Source organism: Diadema antillarum, unplaced genomic scaffold (genome assembly GCF_040938485.1).
Source record: "Diadema antillarum isolate AM-2024a unplaced genomic scaffold, OU_Dant_1.0 seq00001367_RagTag, whole genome shotgun sequence".
Taxonomy (NCBI): Eukaryota; Metazoa; Echinodermata; class Echinoidea; order Diadematoida; family Diadematidae; genus Diadema; species Diadema antillarum.
In genome coordinates this window covers 265134-279550 of record NW_027272129.1, presented here as the reverse complement: position 1 = coordinate 279550, position 14417 = coordinate 265134, and the positions used below count along the sequence as shown (strand labels likewise).

Below are 14417 nucleotides of genomic sequence, written 5' to 3'. Positions count from 1 at the left end.
TCTGACAATGCTTTGTTGACTCTCCTCTCTCCACCTTTAGTTTTCATGAAATATACTGAAAAGTTGCGTTCATAGTTCAGGGCAATGTAATCTCATTGACTTTCTTTGTCTTGTTCCGCAGCTGGTGTCTTGTTCATGATATCCGTAGGTCGCAACAAGGGACAGCTGCAAGTGGGTCCAGTCACAACAGGAGTTGGCTTTATTGTGTCAATGAAGATCAAAGATCTCTTCACTTCAAGGACATGGAAAGAGTGGGGAATGGAAGTTCCGGAATAGCAACCACTGCAAGACAGAAATACTCCAGATGATGCTAAATTTAGTTTGATATACTGCACCTTGACAGTGTTCATTGCATGTATTATTGCTGCACAGCCACTCCAACAAGCTTGGCAGTCTCAAGCAACCCTTTGTTGATGTGGTTCATGTACCTTAAAAGGTTTTGTCTATTTTTTTCTTGAGTCCCAGATATGTTGCTTGAAAGGGGAAAAAACGTCATATGTACACTTTCCTAGCCATAACATACCTGTGGAAGTTTGAATGGTGTTCCAAAATTAGTTTTGTGCTGCACTGATCTGTACCCAGCAGTCCTGTGTTTGTGAAATCTGCAGTGTATATCTGAGTGTAGAAATGTTACAGGAAAAGTTGTGTTGACTGTTGATCATAGCCATGCAGTTCTGAAGAGACTCTTGCCTATTAAATATCAATGTTTGATAATATAAGCTAACTGCAAAACACAATGTAGTCATTGATTTGAAAGTTTTCAGAAGCATTATTTCATTAAATACACTGTGTCTCTAATGGAGTTTCCAGTCAATGTGCTAACATACAGAAACTTCTCTGCTCTGTAAGAGTTTGTTTGTAATATAGAATGCTTATATGTTTTCTTTTTGTGCAAATGCCATTGTAACATTTTTTTTTTTCATTTGCACTTTTGGTTATTCAGAAGTTTGTAAGAAACAAATATGTTCAACTAAGGAACATATATATGCAATTTCCATCAAGTACAGCTGTACTCAGATTTAACGCAGGCATGTATTGCAATTGTTGTTTTGTTGTTGTTGTTTTTAATTACACAGCTGGATGCACTATTGTTTTATCAGTACTTCAGTGAATTTTTATGTCAGACATTTTTTATACTGCTCTAAGGGTGGAATGCAGATACATTGCAGAAGGCATTTTATCTTTTCTCACCCTCTACCATGTTGTATATTCCTTGTGCTTTTACATCTATGTATCTCATTTTGTATCCATGTACTTATGACACTATTTACTTCATATGATGGACCTTACTACAGTGAAATACAAATATGAAATATATATTCACATTCCACTGCCTTCACGTTTCCCTCTACATTATACATAACCTAGCAGAAAGCAAGCTTTTCACGATTGAAAAGTTTGTTTTTGGCTTCTTCTTTTTTTGATGAGTATGCTTGAGTGTGTTTACCTTGCCTTTTAGACAGAAATCTTTAGACAGAAATTTCCAATGATGTCACCCTTTGGTAATTTTATTTTTGTCAACTGCAATAATTTTTCACATTTTGAAGGTTATGTGTAATATTAACTGAAATGTAATGGGAAGATGTGCGGTATTTTATATCAATAGTTACTCTTGCCAGATATTTTCCTGAATCGATAAATTGCCAAGGATATGTTTTTCAAGGCAAAGTACTAGATGAATGCCTATACAATAGCTTTAAAATTATGGTTGGAATGGATGATTGGGTTAAATCCAATACTAGTCAGATCTCATGTTGACCTCATGAAAGTTTTATTAAAGATTTCTTCAACGATGACTAAAACAAGTTGACTACCTTCTTCTCAATTTCTTGGTGTTAAAATCATAATGAAGCAAAGTCATATGCTATGAGTGTGTGTGTGTATGTGTGTGTTTGTGTGTGTGTGTGTACATTAATTTTGTGCTTGTGAGCTTGCCTCTTTATATATTTTGTTTTGTTTTGTTTTGTGTACATGTTAGTGTGTGTGTGTTTGTGTGTGTGTTTTTGAAGTGTAAATGTTCACTTTTGTGCATGTGTTAGCAAAGAAGACTTATAAGTCAATTACTATACCGTATGTCCCCCCAAAAAATTACAACGGGAGCTCCACAATGATATCTTTAAATATAGTGAATCAATCTAAATACAGTGCAAATTCAGGGTATGAAGCTATTTCACTCATTGCCCACATCTTACAGAAAACCCCATTCGATTTGCTTCAGTGGTCAAAGAGAAATGAGGAATTTTGTAGAGGATGTCGGGAATCTCTTCCCTCCAAGTTTTGTCTATTGCATTCACACAAAAGAGCATCGAAGTGCTAAACTTGGAAGAATCAGACTCATGACATGCTTAACAACAATCCACATTTCTCTGTGACCGCTAAACCAAAATGAATAATGTTTTCTGCAAAATAGAGCTTAGATGTTATATCTTAAGGCCTTGAAGTAGCATTTAGACAGTTTAATCATATTGGATGTTATCAATGCGAAAATCTGATTGTAATTTTTTTGGGACATACTGTACATATGTATCCTACAATGTTTTATATGAATTAAGTGACAATATGTAATGGGGGTGCCATATAACTTTTCAATTCAATTCAATTCAATTTCAATTTATTTGTTCAATTCCACCAAGAATAACAAATTACAAAAGTTGTAATATTGGGCGAAGACAAAAATCAATGATTAGACAATCATGACAAATAGCTGATAAGAGATGTAATATATTTGTACATCAGGTGGAAAAGATGGGAGACCTGCTGAGAAACAATGCTTGTAAATTGCAGAAACTCCTATTTACAAATACAAAACAAAAAGCCACCAGGTACACAAGACTGAAAATTTCAGCCTGAAAACTATGTACAATATATACATACATACAAACAAAACAAAATATATATATATATATATATATATATATATATATATATATATATATATATACATATATAAGGCTACATACAAAACAAAATGCACATCATTGTAGAAAAAGTAGAACAACTGTCTTCCAACCAGGAATGTGGTTGCCTTTTCATCTCCCCGATCCAATTATATAATTCTAAATCATTATAATAAGCAGCAGTAATATCAGTGCAGGAATATTGTACACATTTCTTCCCCACCTCAATGATTGGAGCAAAAGAGATCAAAAAGTAACAACAGAAATCAGACAAGACAAACGGTAAACTAACAACACAATATAAAACAGACCCAAATGAAACACAATCACACTGTGCATCATGTTTGATTTAAATTTGAAAAAAAGAAAAGAAGAAGAAAGAAATAGATATGCAGTTGGCTATGGTTGATGAGATATGCTCCTCTACATAACAAAACGCACGTCATTGTAGTAGAACGTCTAGACACTCTTCCAGTGAGTGTACGACGCAGGTATTTAGTAGGCGTAAACACATTAACAAATACAGTCTAGAATGTAGACTAACACAATGCATGTACGTTTATATCCAGCAGCAGTCTCGAATCAGATCAACACATCATCCACATCGAACGAATGAGCAAGACCGTGATGTGGGTGGGTACGGAGCCCGGAATACGGAGTCGGCCATAGTGAAATAGTGAGTATGGATGTAGACAATAAAAGTCAACTATAGCGATCCGTTATGAACAATTGTCTGCTTACTCAGCGCTGTGATGTAATGATGTAGAATTGGCTTAGATTACCTTTACAGAAACTAACAGATGAAGACTGTTTAAATATTTAGTCCCGCTAATATAAAATGGTGTAAGTCAATGCACACACGCAAATTCTCACTGCACAAACGTTGATGGAATGTATTGTATACAGTAGTCTAGTCTGGAAATTCTAGTTGAGTAACCCGCACCTCGTCGTAGTTAATGTTTGTGCATGTTTGAATCACATTTCGTCACTGAAATTCTATGAAATCCCACTCGCATACAGGAAAAATGCTGAAGATTCCAATAGAACCACAACTTGCACAAGTTCATGTTCACTGATCGATACCGGAAATTTGCAGCTATCGGTATCGTCCTCAGACGCGACCGATGCGAAATAGTTGTGCGGTTAGGAAGGGGCCCGCAACTCATCACCCTTACTCCCATAGACAAAGCACGCAAAAGACGTGTGTGGGTGACCGTGATGCTCCCGTAGACAAGCACGTAAAAGATGCGTGCGGGTGACCGTGATGATAGGCAGTGTACAACAACCACACGCGTGTGTCTTTACCATCCAGCCACACGAGTGTGGCTGTAGCCATTGCCAGAGTCGCCGGATACAGCCACACTCGTGGACGCGTGTGTACATACCACACACACGGAGAAGCTCCATTGCGTAGCGGGGAACACGCTGTGTGTGGCCACTTCAACACGCGATGAGCCTACCTTCTAGATTAACCTTCGTGTTTCCAGCTATGCAATAAAGCAGCCCCCCGTGTGTGCAAAAGTACACACATGTCCACACGCGTTTGGTTGTATACACTTCCTATATAATTTAACACGTATTCCTAGTAGAAATTGTCTATAAATTAAAAGATTTTCACAGAAAACCGTTCATTTTTCACCAGAGTTTGCTTGGTTGTGGTAACCCTGCCACGTTTGAAGCGTACTGAACACAGTCCCAGGCATAGATCTTTGAACAGTGTGCTCGTAACAATTTTAAGTGGGGTGATGGTATAAGGGCCCCTGACGAGGTGCGGGCACCTGACTATACTACTTACTAGTATTGTCAGGACAAATTTTTGTGAAGTTGCGAGTTAAGATATACATCATACGGCACCCTTCATCTATGGTGTGTAGACTCTATCTACTCGTTCAGTGACAGAATCCGGCAGTTCGAAAAGATTTATAGAGTATGTTTCTACAACATTCAACAACACCATCAATCCTAACGTCTGTATTAAAACTGGGATAAATACACCTGTGTAGTCACAATGCCTGGGATAATGACATGAGTAGTGAAATGAGAATGTGGGTTGACTATACACGGCCCTGTTGCTGTACACAAGTACAGTGTCACCGCGCTTTGCAAGGTGTCTGGTCGGGCTAAGTGTGGGAAGAGTCCTATTACAATGTACCAGTGATTACTGTGGCGTGGATGTAAAGCAAGTTGCCCATTTTCTGACCGCTTAAATTAAGTGAGCATGATTTGAAAGCCTGCGCTGCGCCCATTGTTTGAACGCCTGCACGCATCGTTCGACCACATATGCCCATGCTTCGTATACATGCTGTATACATTGCACTATGAGAACACAGTACTCGATATACTCCACTCTGTGCGAGAGATTTGCGTTCACTACACACAGATTCAACACGCATACGTTGCGGCCGACGCAAATCCTGGCACGAGTAGCATGCAAATATAAATAGCACATAAATGCACAAATTATCTCAGAAACTGCTGCCACCGTGGCTGTAGGTGTATATGCTGTACACATTCAATGCAGATAAATGGACTAGTAACTCCAAAACTTGGAATGATACAAGTCTATACTTGTTGCTATGCAATTTTACTTACCCGTTAACATAACCTTGAACTGCTTATAAATGCGAGCTGACCTTGGGAGGGTCGCGACAATGATTTCGGAGGTGTGGCGATGTGACCCATTGTTGTGGTCTTCGGAACACGTGTGGAGGTAGTTGCATAGTTTGAATTTCACACTTGATTTGCATCATTTTTTATTCGTGAACTTTGAGAGAATGCACTTACCTTTATATTTGTAAGAGTGGTCTATTCATGGAAATGGTTGAATCATGGGCAACATGCTTTATGAGTGTTACATGTCCCATTAGTGCAGACTTGGAAGGATGTACATTGTACATCTGAAACAATTTGCGAGTAAAATTCTAACATGAACCCAATCAACAGCTGAGTGATATGCCATTCTTCTGAAGTCAAGAGCAGGGGGCAGCAAAACATTTTCTTTTTTTTTTTTGGGGGGGGGGGGAGGGAGGGGGAACTGAGGGCTGATTGGGGTCAAGGGTCAATCATTCCCCCCCCCCCACCCACACACACACACACACACACACATCCGGTTCCATGGTCCAAGAAGATGTTCTAACTGAGCACTTTCCTGGTGGCAACTGAACTGCTTGGATTTAAAGAGTTCTGTTGGGTTTTGTATTGAAGGATATTGATTTTATCTTTGGTACAATTTCAACAGATTCATTCAAAAGTTGTGAGATTTCAAAAGAAACTTCATCTAGCTGCTGCTGCTTTAGAGAGCACAGAGCTACAGACTGAAAAGAATCAAACGCTTTACCAATTACAGTAGCTCACAGCATGCTGTTATGATTGCACTCAGACTTTTCCCCATTTTCCTCATTTCCGTATAACTGTCTCACACATGTATGTAGATGTAATACAACAGTAGGGCCTAATATTTCAAGGGTGTGATATTTCTTGGGAACTTGTTAGACAATTTCTTGAGTTTTTAGATTCGCAATCAGGAATCCCTTGGATAGAAGGAAAGGTGAATATTATCACTTTGCAAGAGAGAAAGTAAGATAGTGATTTCCCATCTTTGCTATGATATACATAAAGGGAATATTTTTTGCCACTTATTAATTTCACAAATATCAGTTGAGTCACGAAATTTTTGAGAACAAGACAACAGGAAACTATACTGCATTATGCAGATCTCTATTTTGGTCGTAACATTTCATACATGTGTTCACATTGTTTCTTTCACTGCTTCTAGTCATTCAAATAATTCTAAGAGAATTTCACTCAAGCTGTGGTAGAGTGTCATTGTGATAGATCTATTCTCACTGAGATATCTCATTGCATCTGACTGCTTAAATTTAACACGAATTTCTATATCAATACATGTATTTGAAGGATTACAGCTTTCAGTTAGTGCAAGACAGAGTGAATATATATTTGTTTCAGGAGAAGGCACGTCTACCACCAGTGTGTCCTGAGCTACACCATGGCAGAGTCTGGGGATGAAGTTGAGGCAGCTGTAGCTGCAACAGACATCCTTGACTACACACTGAATGATGTCAATGTAAGATTAGACTTCAATAAATTCATCAAATTTCATGGGATGTGAAATCTTTCTGCTCTTTTATGAATCTTAGAATGAAACTGGTTATATCTGACAGACATTATCACTTTATCAGGAGATACCTTTCCTTTACTTGATTCCTCTGATGATACCTTTACTGTGTTTACTATATTTCCAAATTTAAAAGACATAACAGGTAAATTCAAAGAAGTATTAGAACATTGTGCTTTGAAAGTCGGTAGAGTATACATGTACCTCTGTAGCCTACAGTACTATGTTTAGTTCACATATTGTTGTATGTTTTTCTGCTGATCATAAAGAGCATAGACTCATCCTTTAGTTACAAAATTTACGGATAAAACCTCACTGAGCTTGTACCCTTTTCATTGTGATGTCAATTGTATAATTTTTCTCTTTCTATGTATGAAACAACTTAAATAAGAATATCCCATCCAAATAGATTTACACTTGTTTGAACCTCTATATAAAATGTTTGAGTCTTTGAGCCAGTGGAGGCTTGTGTTTTTAGTGTCCTGTGTTAAATTCTTCTAATGCACACTCATATTGATAATTAACACAACAATTATAGATGAACTGATATGACATGATGATGTTACCAGCTTTGTTTTTATACAACTTTCATAATAGAGCTCATATACTTCACAGTGTCAACTCTTTCCCCCAATTGTCACACATTCTTAAAGAAGTGAAATGAGGAGAGATATGTTTCACTCACATCGGTGCATTTTCCTTTACCCGAGTTGATATGTTTTATCTGTAGTATAATTGTTATGAATATTATTATTGTTATTATCATTGTCATCGTTATTGTCCTTTTTATATTCTTTGTTATTCAGTGAAACATGTGTAAGTATATCATGAATGTGATAATTATTTTCTTTGTTGGACAGATTGATGATAGTGAGTTTGATATTCCAGAAGTTGACTCCACACCAAGCCTGGAGAGCATTCTTAATGAGGTATGTACTTCCAGCCATTTTATATACAGTGTGTATATATATATATATATATATATATGAGATTAAAACCTAAAATGGCATTAAAACGCTTTATCCTGGCGAGGAAATTAAGCGCATGTTTTAGAAACAAGGCACCAAACAGGTTAGTCATCGCATTCTTCATCAGCGACCAGGATGCGATGTGATGTTAGATTAAAAATCCGTTTCTGAAGCAGAACATACACACAAGGTTATACGTCTGCTCCTGGTCGGACGGATTTCAAAACTCCGTCCGACCAGGAGCTGATTTAAAAAACAAACACCTACTGTATACATATATATAGGTATATACATATATATATAGGTATACAGTATACAGTATGTCTTGTATATATATACATATATACAAGACACCAATATATAGGTATACATATATATAGGTATATATATATATATATTTTAGCATGTTTTTTTGGCATGATTTTGTCGGCATGACATCTTTCACAATAGCTACCGCATTGAACATGTCTACAACATCCACATTACCAGTATGTGTTTCCGTTGAGTGGTTGTTACAGGCATGTTGAACTATGCCTGCATTATATTTACGTTGTCTCACAACCACCAGGTGAATAATGAAAATCCAAAGTGATGATGATGATAATGATGGTGGTGGTAATGATTATGATAATGATAATTAATGATTATTGTAGTTGCATTTAGGTAGGTGTATGACAAATTAGCTGTCATTGAGATACTATAATGTGATTCACCAAATTTATACATGTGTTTAACACATGATTTAGATACAATTTGAGAAATATTTGTGATATCAATACATGTACTATCCACTGTTACCTGATTAGAGAAGGGACAAAGAGTGATTACCATTGTTGTGCATCTACACTTTATTGATGCATTAGTGACATAGAATATGTGTTTCTGATAATATGATAAAATATACTATGGGCACTGTTTCATGAAAACTGTCAGCCCTGACAAGTTGTCAGCCTCTGACAATTACCATAGTAACAGTCAGTGACCAGAGCTTCTCAGCCAATCCTGACATTGTCAGAGACTGACAACTTGTCAGGGCTGACAACTTTCATGAAATGTTGCCCTGATGGACTTCAGTGTATACAGTAGGTGTTTGTTTTTTCAAGCATTGTGCACCAACAAGTTTAGGAAAAATTGAAGTCACTAAAGATGTTAACAAACTTTGGTGACTTGATTTGATTCCATTCTTGACAACAGCCTGAAGACTCCTTTGAACCAGATAATCACTCTCTGAGCCTCTTCTCTGTTGGAGCTGAAAACAGCAGTGACAATGTGTCTATCCACGACATTCCAGTAACTCCTGACAAGTCACCAACTACGCAGCAGTATGTGTTTATCCATTTCACTCAAAGGCACTCAACTCTTAAATCCATTTCTTAAATTGAATTATTTTAGACAGTCACATGTTAATACAAAACTTTTTTTTTTTTCATTGGAACCTGTTTTAAAATCTTTGTTAAGAAAATCTTAGAAAACATTTACATTTTCCTATTTACCTTATCATTGACTGAGACATTAATAAATTCTTGATGAATCTGATTAATCATTCTTCAAACATACATGGCGGACAAGTACAAGTATGCAAAAGTGTAAAGACAAGAGGAAGTAATAGTGGTTATTGTGACCTCTTCAATGTTAAATAGTGCCAAGAAGGACCGAAAAAAGAATTGCCAAGATATTTCAAGGTTAATATGAATGTCTGCTTACGATGTGCCTGTATTTCATGTAATTAAAATACCTCAACATTATGAAATATTTGTGGTACTTCAGCTTATTTACTAAAATTGTAATGGAGAGCACAATTCAAAGTCCCTCTGTCATGGCTCATTTATGTCATCCTGAGTCTTGCTTATCTTCCTGCAGGCGTAAAAACATTCAGTATGAAGAGCATGGGTCCATTCTGAGACATGTCTTGCTGCGTGGGATAGCTTCCCAGGTGTCTTCTGCTGCTGTGAGTCACATAGTTTGCAAATATACCTTTTTATTTATTTATTTATTTTTTTTTTTTTTGGGGGGGGAGGGTTGGCATTGGGGATGACTGTCTTGGTAGGACTGAAAGGAGGAGGACAGTGCCATTTACTAGACAATTTATTGACAAGAAAAACATGAGTAGCAGACTTACAAGTGTACGTTGATAACTTGGTCTTGAGTTCATATATGATAATGCTACAAATCAGCACTTTGATGCAACTCTAGATTTAGCTGTGTGGCACTGATAACACAATAAGGAAATTGGTAACTCTGTGATATTGAACACTTCTTTTTTTATAAATTTTTAAAGAGATATTCATAACACGTGAAGCTTTGCCTGACTTAAAGATAGTAGTCCTTATCAAAAGGTGTTTAAAGGCTGTTGAAGAGAAATGGCAGAAGTCATAAGGTAAACAAAGTATAATTGCCTATGCATGGTCACAAACCACCATCTACTGTGAAGGTGAGCATTCTTCCATGTCATTGACATTATGTTGTGTCAAGTAAGAGGGATTTTTTTTTTCCAATTTACAGACTGCTGACATATCACCAATATTAGTATAAATTTGTGAGGACAGAACAAAGTAAATAAAATGTTTTTATGTTTCCATATTTGCTGGATTGGTGTTTTGCTGTATGAAAAAAATCCAAACTGTGAAATGTCACATTTACTTTATCTCTTCATTTTAAAAAAGCTCTTTTGTATAAGGGTACTGATAGATGCCTCTGATTACAGCCATGTTCCATATTTGAACTTGTTAAAGCTAGAAGTTCATTCTTGCTAATGTAATACCAAACTTCATCATTCATCCAAATAAAGTTGATTTTATCTCACTCACAAAAGGGGTGACAGTATGCTATTTGAGTATTGTAGGCTCATTATAGTAGGAGGAATTGAAAAAAAAATGCTTTCAGTGGCAGGATTGCGATTCTGTGCTGCATTGGTGTACTAACATTTGTAGGGAGTTAAGTAGGGTTGTAAGGCAATAGCATCTCAGAGTCAGAATACTCATTTCAGAAACAGTGATATGAAATTTACTGGCTGTATTTTAGACAATTAAAACAAAAGAAGATATAGTTTATGCTCTTGACATCTTTCTTTTGTCACTTCAGGACCGCGTGGATGCAGGAAAGCCAACAGCCATAGCAATCTCTATACAAATTGCTGTAGGCAGCTCACATGGCCTCATTTTGGTGTTTGGTAAGTTTAGACATAAATGTGAGATCTCAAAGTAAGCAAAAGAAATCATCTTACACTGACCTGTCTGTACTAGCTCTAATGGTTCTCCTGATTATAGTCTTTAGTCCCTTATCCCAGATACAAGATACCTAAAAAAAGAGATTGTCTTAATTGAAATGTTGCTTTTTTTTAAAGATTTACCAGCTCTTTTGAAAGTTAACATTTGTACAGGTACACATTTCTGATGTAAAGTCTTTTTGACCTCTTGCTAAAGAAACTGTTACAAGGTATTGCTCAATTAGTCAAATCGGAAAAGTTCATAAGTATTATTATGAGCAAATTGTATGTCTTTTGATTGTTGCAAATTTTTAGAGCATTTTATGCCTTCAGAAAAATAATTTATTGAAACATTGCCTATTTACATGTAGAAGTATAGATTAATGCAGAGTATTTGTTTGATTTGCCATTATTGATGAATGCTTTCGAGTATGGTCCATCATTATCGGATGTAAGAGAACACTGTACCCAAAGTTTATAATATTATACTTCAAACCAATATCTATGTAAACATCAGTACCCTATATACCTATGTCATGTGAAGACTAATATGTGTCATGTACAAGTTTATCAGCATTCATAGCTAGATTTCTGATATTCACAATTCCCATGTGTGTCTGTATAGTGGAAATGTTATTTTGTAAAGAGTAAGGCAAAAAAATGTTTGCCTGTCTACCATGTAGACCCCAAACAGGTGTTGAGATGGTGTCTTGGAAGTACAGCCGTTGGGGCTCAGTATGGAGCAGTGTCTGCACTCAGTATCAACAATGACTGTACCAGGCTGCTTGCTGGCTTTGCCAAGGGACAGGTATGTAGACTGCCCTCATCTCTCATTGGTAATCCCATAAACCAGTTATCTCAGGCCACTGATTGATGTCTGGGATAAAAACAAGTGTCATTTCTTATATATTGGTGGATGGAATAAATGCAGGTGCTGTTCGTACCATGTCATACGTAGTCGTCATGATTTATTTCCACCTCCGATTAAAGACTTCCAGATTCAAGATTCAAGATTCTAATAGATATGCAATGGCACCCATTCGTATGATGGTAATAAGTGAGAGTGATTTCTGATTTTCTCTTTTGAGAGTAATAATAACAATAATAATAATAATAGTGGCTACTTGTATAGCGCACAGGTCCACTTTTCAGTGCTCATGGCGCTTCAAAAATGAAAAGATATCATGTATTTACATGCATATACATATTCAAACATTTCAACAAATAAAAAAATGGTAAACAAAAACAAATATATACCAAATAAAGAATACAACATATACCAATTAAAAATACGATATTGATCCAATCAAAATGACATACAGCAATTACAGTCCTGAGTATGAAAGGAACAGATAAGTTTTAAGTTTGGATTTGAATGACTCTGTAGATGACAGTTCCCTTAACTGAAGAGGTAACTGATTCCACAATTTTGGTCCCATAACGGAAAAAGCACGATCACCATACCCATGTTTTACTCTGGGTGTTTGGAGTAAGAATGCATCTGATGATGAACGTAGCCTTTGTATCAGATTGTATTTTTGAACAGAATTACTTATGTATGTTGGGGAAAAAGAATGAACTGAATGATGTACTAATAACAGAATCTTGAAAATAATCCTTTTTTCTACAGGTAACCAATGTAAGGAACGGAGAACTGGTGACATGGAATCAAACTTATTAGTAAAAGTTAACAATCGGGCAGCAGAATTTTGCAACCGTTGAAGTTTTGTGACATCTTTTTTTGAAAGATTACACAACAATGAATTCGAAAAATCCAACCGAGAAGAAATCAAAGCATGAATAAGTATCTCAGCTGCAGATTTAGACAAATATTTCCTTATGAAACTTAAATTACGCAACTGATATCGAACATTCCGCTGAGTACTGAGGTGTTTGATTGAAATTAAACCAAAGAAGGAAACAGTGATATAGAGGACCATACTAAAGGCTTTTCAAAGCCTCACCAGTATTCAGTAAACAGTGAATACACATTTTAAAGACAAAACACGATCTACAACTGCATGTGGATGATGCGTAAGTTTAGATTCTGGTAATAAAACCTTCTGTAAAAGACAGTGAAGCGGGATATGATGTAGATTTTGATGCTATCACCCCTTCAGATGACCATGTGGGATCTAACATCAGGCAAGCTGCTAAGAACCATTACTGATGCCCACCCACCTGGCTCTGCTGTGCTTCACATTCAGGTAAGATGACCTCCTTTGCTCACTGTATATAAGGTTTATGATGCAGGAAGATTGCTTTTATACTGCTAGTATGATCTTCCTTTTGTGCTTCTTGTATTTTATGCACTGAGCTGATGATTTAATCTAGGATATATTGTGTCTAAATAAACAGTTTCCTAATTAACTTCAGGGATTTCTATCATTTGTTGAAGTTGGGAAACAGTTATATGTCAATTTCTATTATTATTACCTAATTTCTCAAGAGATAGACTTCAGGGTACATGTATTTTCTTGAATATTGACTAGTGCAATTTTCCTTCCAGTTGATTTGATTATGAGTGCAGACATTACCAAGACATTTTGATATGCATTGTATTCACACTAGAAGTGAGAGAAGATGGAGAGTGTCATTGGTCGGTGATGTTTTACGATGTTATATGATCAGGGCCCTTTGAACTATATAAGATTGCAAGTTCACAAGGTGATTATTAAAGTGAAATTCATTATTCTCTCCCAGTTTACAGATGATCCCACCTTGGCAATATGCAGTGATTCTGGTGGTTCTGTCTTTGAGCTCAGCATGAAGTGAGTTTAGTCTGAATTCTGTGTACCAGTGTCTTAGAGAGGTGTCAATCTACCATTTCTTTTCTTTTTGCTGATTTCTAATCGGCATATTTAGTCCATGGTGGAGCTTGTTTGTTCCAAGAATGATATGTTGAGATTTGTGTATTTCTTTTTAGTCGTCTTTTAAATGCCAAGAGACATGCTGAGATTGAACCAAAATTTGATGGAAAGATGTCAGTGCACTTTGATGGCAGGTGCTCAAATAAGACTGCAGTATTCTCTCTTTTCTCTCTTTTAAGGAATAAATTAACAGCAGTGTTAAGATTTCATTATCTTTTTGACCTAGCTACATTAAAGCAAGAATATTGTTATGTATTTCAAAAGACTTTTAAGTATATTAGACCAATTCCATTGATGGGTTGATTTACTTTGGTCTTTCTTACTCTGCCTTACCCTGTAAGG

The 14417-nt window shown here is 36.4% G+C and overlaps 2 protein-coding genes across 2 annotated transcripts in view; both read left to right on the top strand.

Annotated features, from left to right (window-relative positions):
* Window positions 1–1799, top strand: part of LOC139708691 (ferroptosis suppressor protein 1-like) — a 30458-nt gene extending 28659 nt beyond the window's left edge. The window contains exon 8 of the mRNA XM_071620624.1: window positions 122–1799. Within this exon, the coding sequence (XP_071476725.1) occupies window positions 122–276 (155 nt within the window). The 3' untranslated portion in view covers window positions 277–1799. The remainder of the gene's footprint in view (window positions 1–121) is intronic.
* A 1699-nt stretch (window positions 1800–3498) lies between these two features.
* LOC139708689 (vacuolar protein sorting-associated protein 8 homolog) overlaps window positions 3499–14417 on the top strand; it is a 37204-nt gene continuing 26285 nt past the window's right edge. The window contains exons 1-9 of the mRNA XM_071620623.1: window positions 3499–3573; window positions 6864–6981; window positions 7893–7961; window positions 9195–9322; window positions 9861–9948; window positions 11082–11169; window positions 11889–12013; window positions 13326–13412; window positions 13909–13976. Of these exons, the coding sequence (XP_071476724.1) occupies window positions 6904–6981; window positions 7893–7961; window positions 9195–9322; window positions 9861–9948; window positions 11082–11169; window positions 11889–12013; window positions 13326–13412; window positions 13909–13976 (731 nt within the window). The 5' untranslated portion in view covers window positions 3499–3573; window positions 6864–6903. The remainder of the gene's footprint in view (window positions 3574–6863; window positions 6982–7892; window positions 7962–9194; window positions 9323–9860; window positions 9949–11081; window positions 11170–11888; window positions 12014–13325; window positions 13413–13908; window positions 13977–14417) is intronic.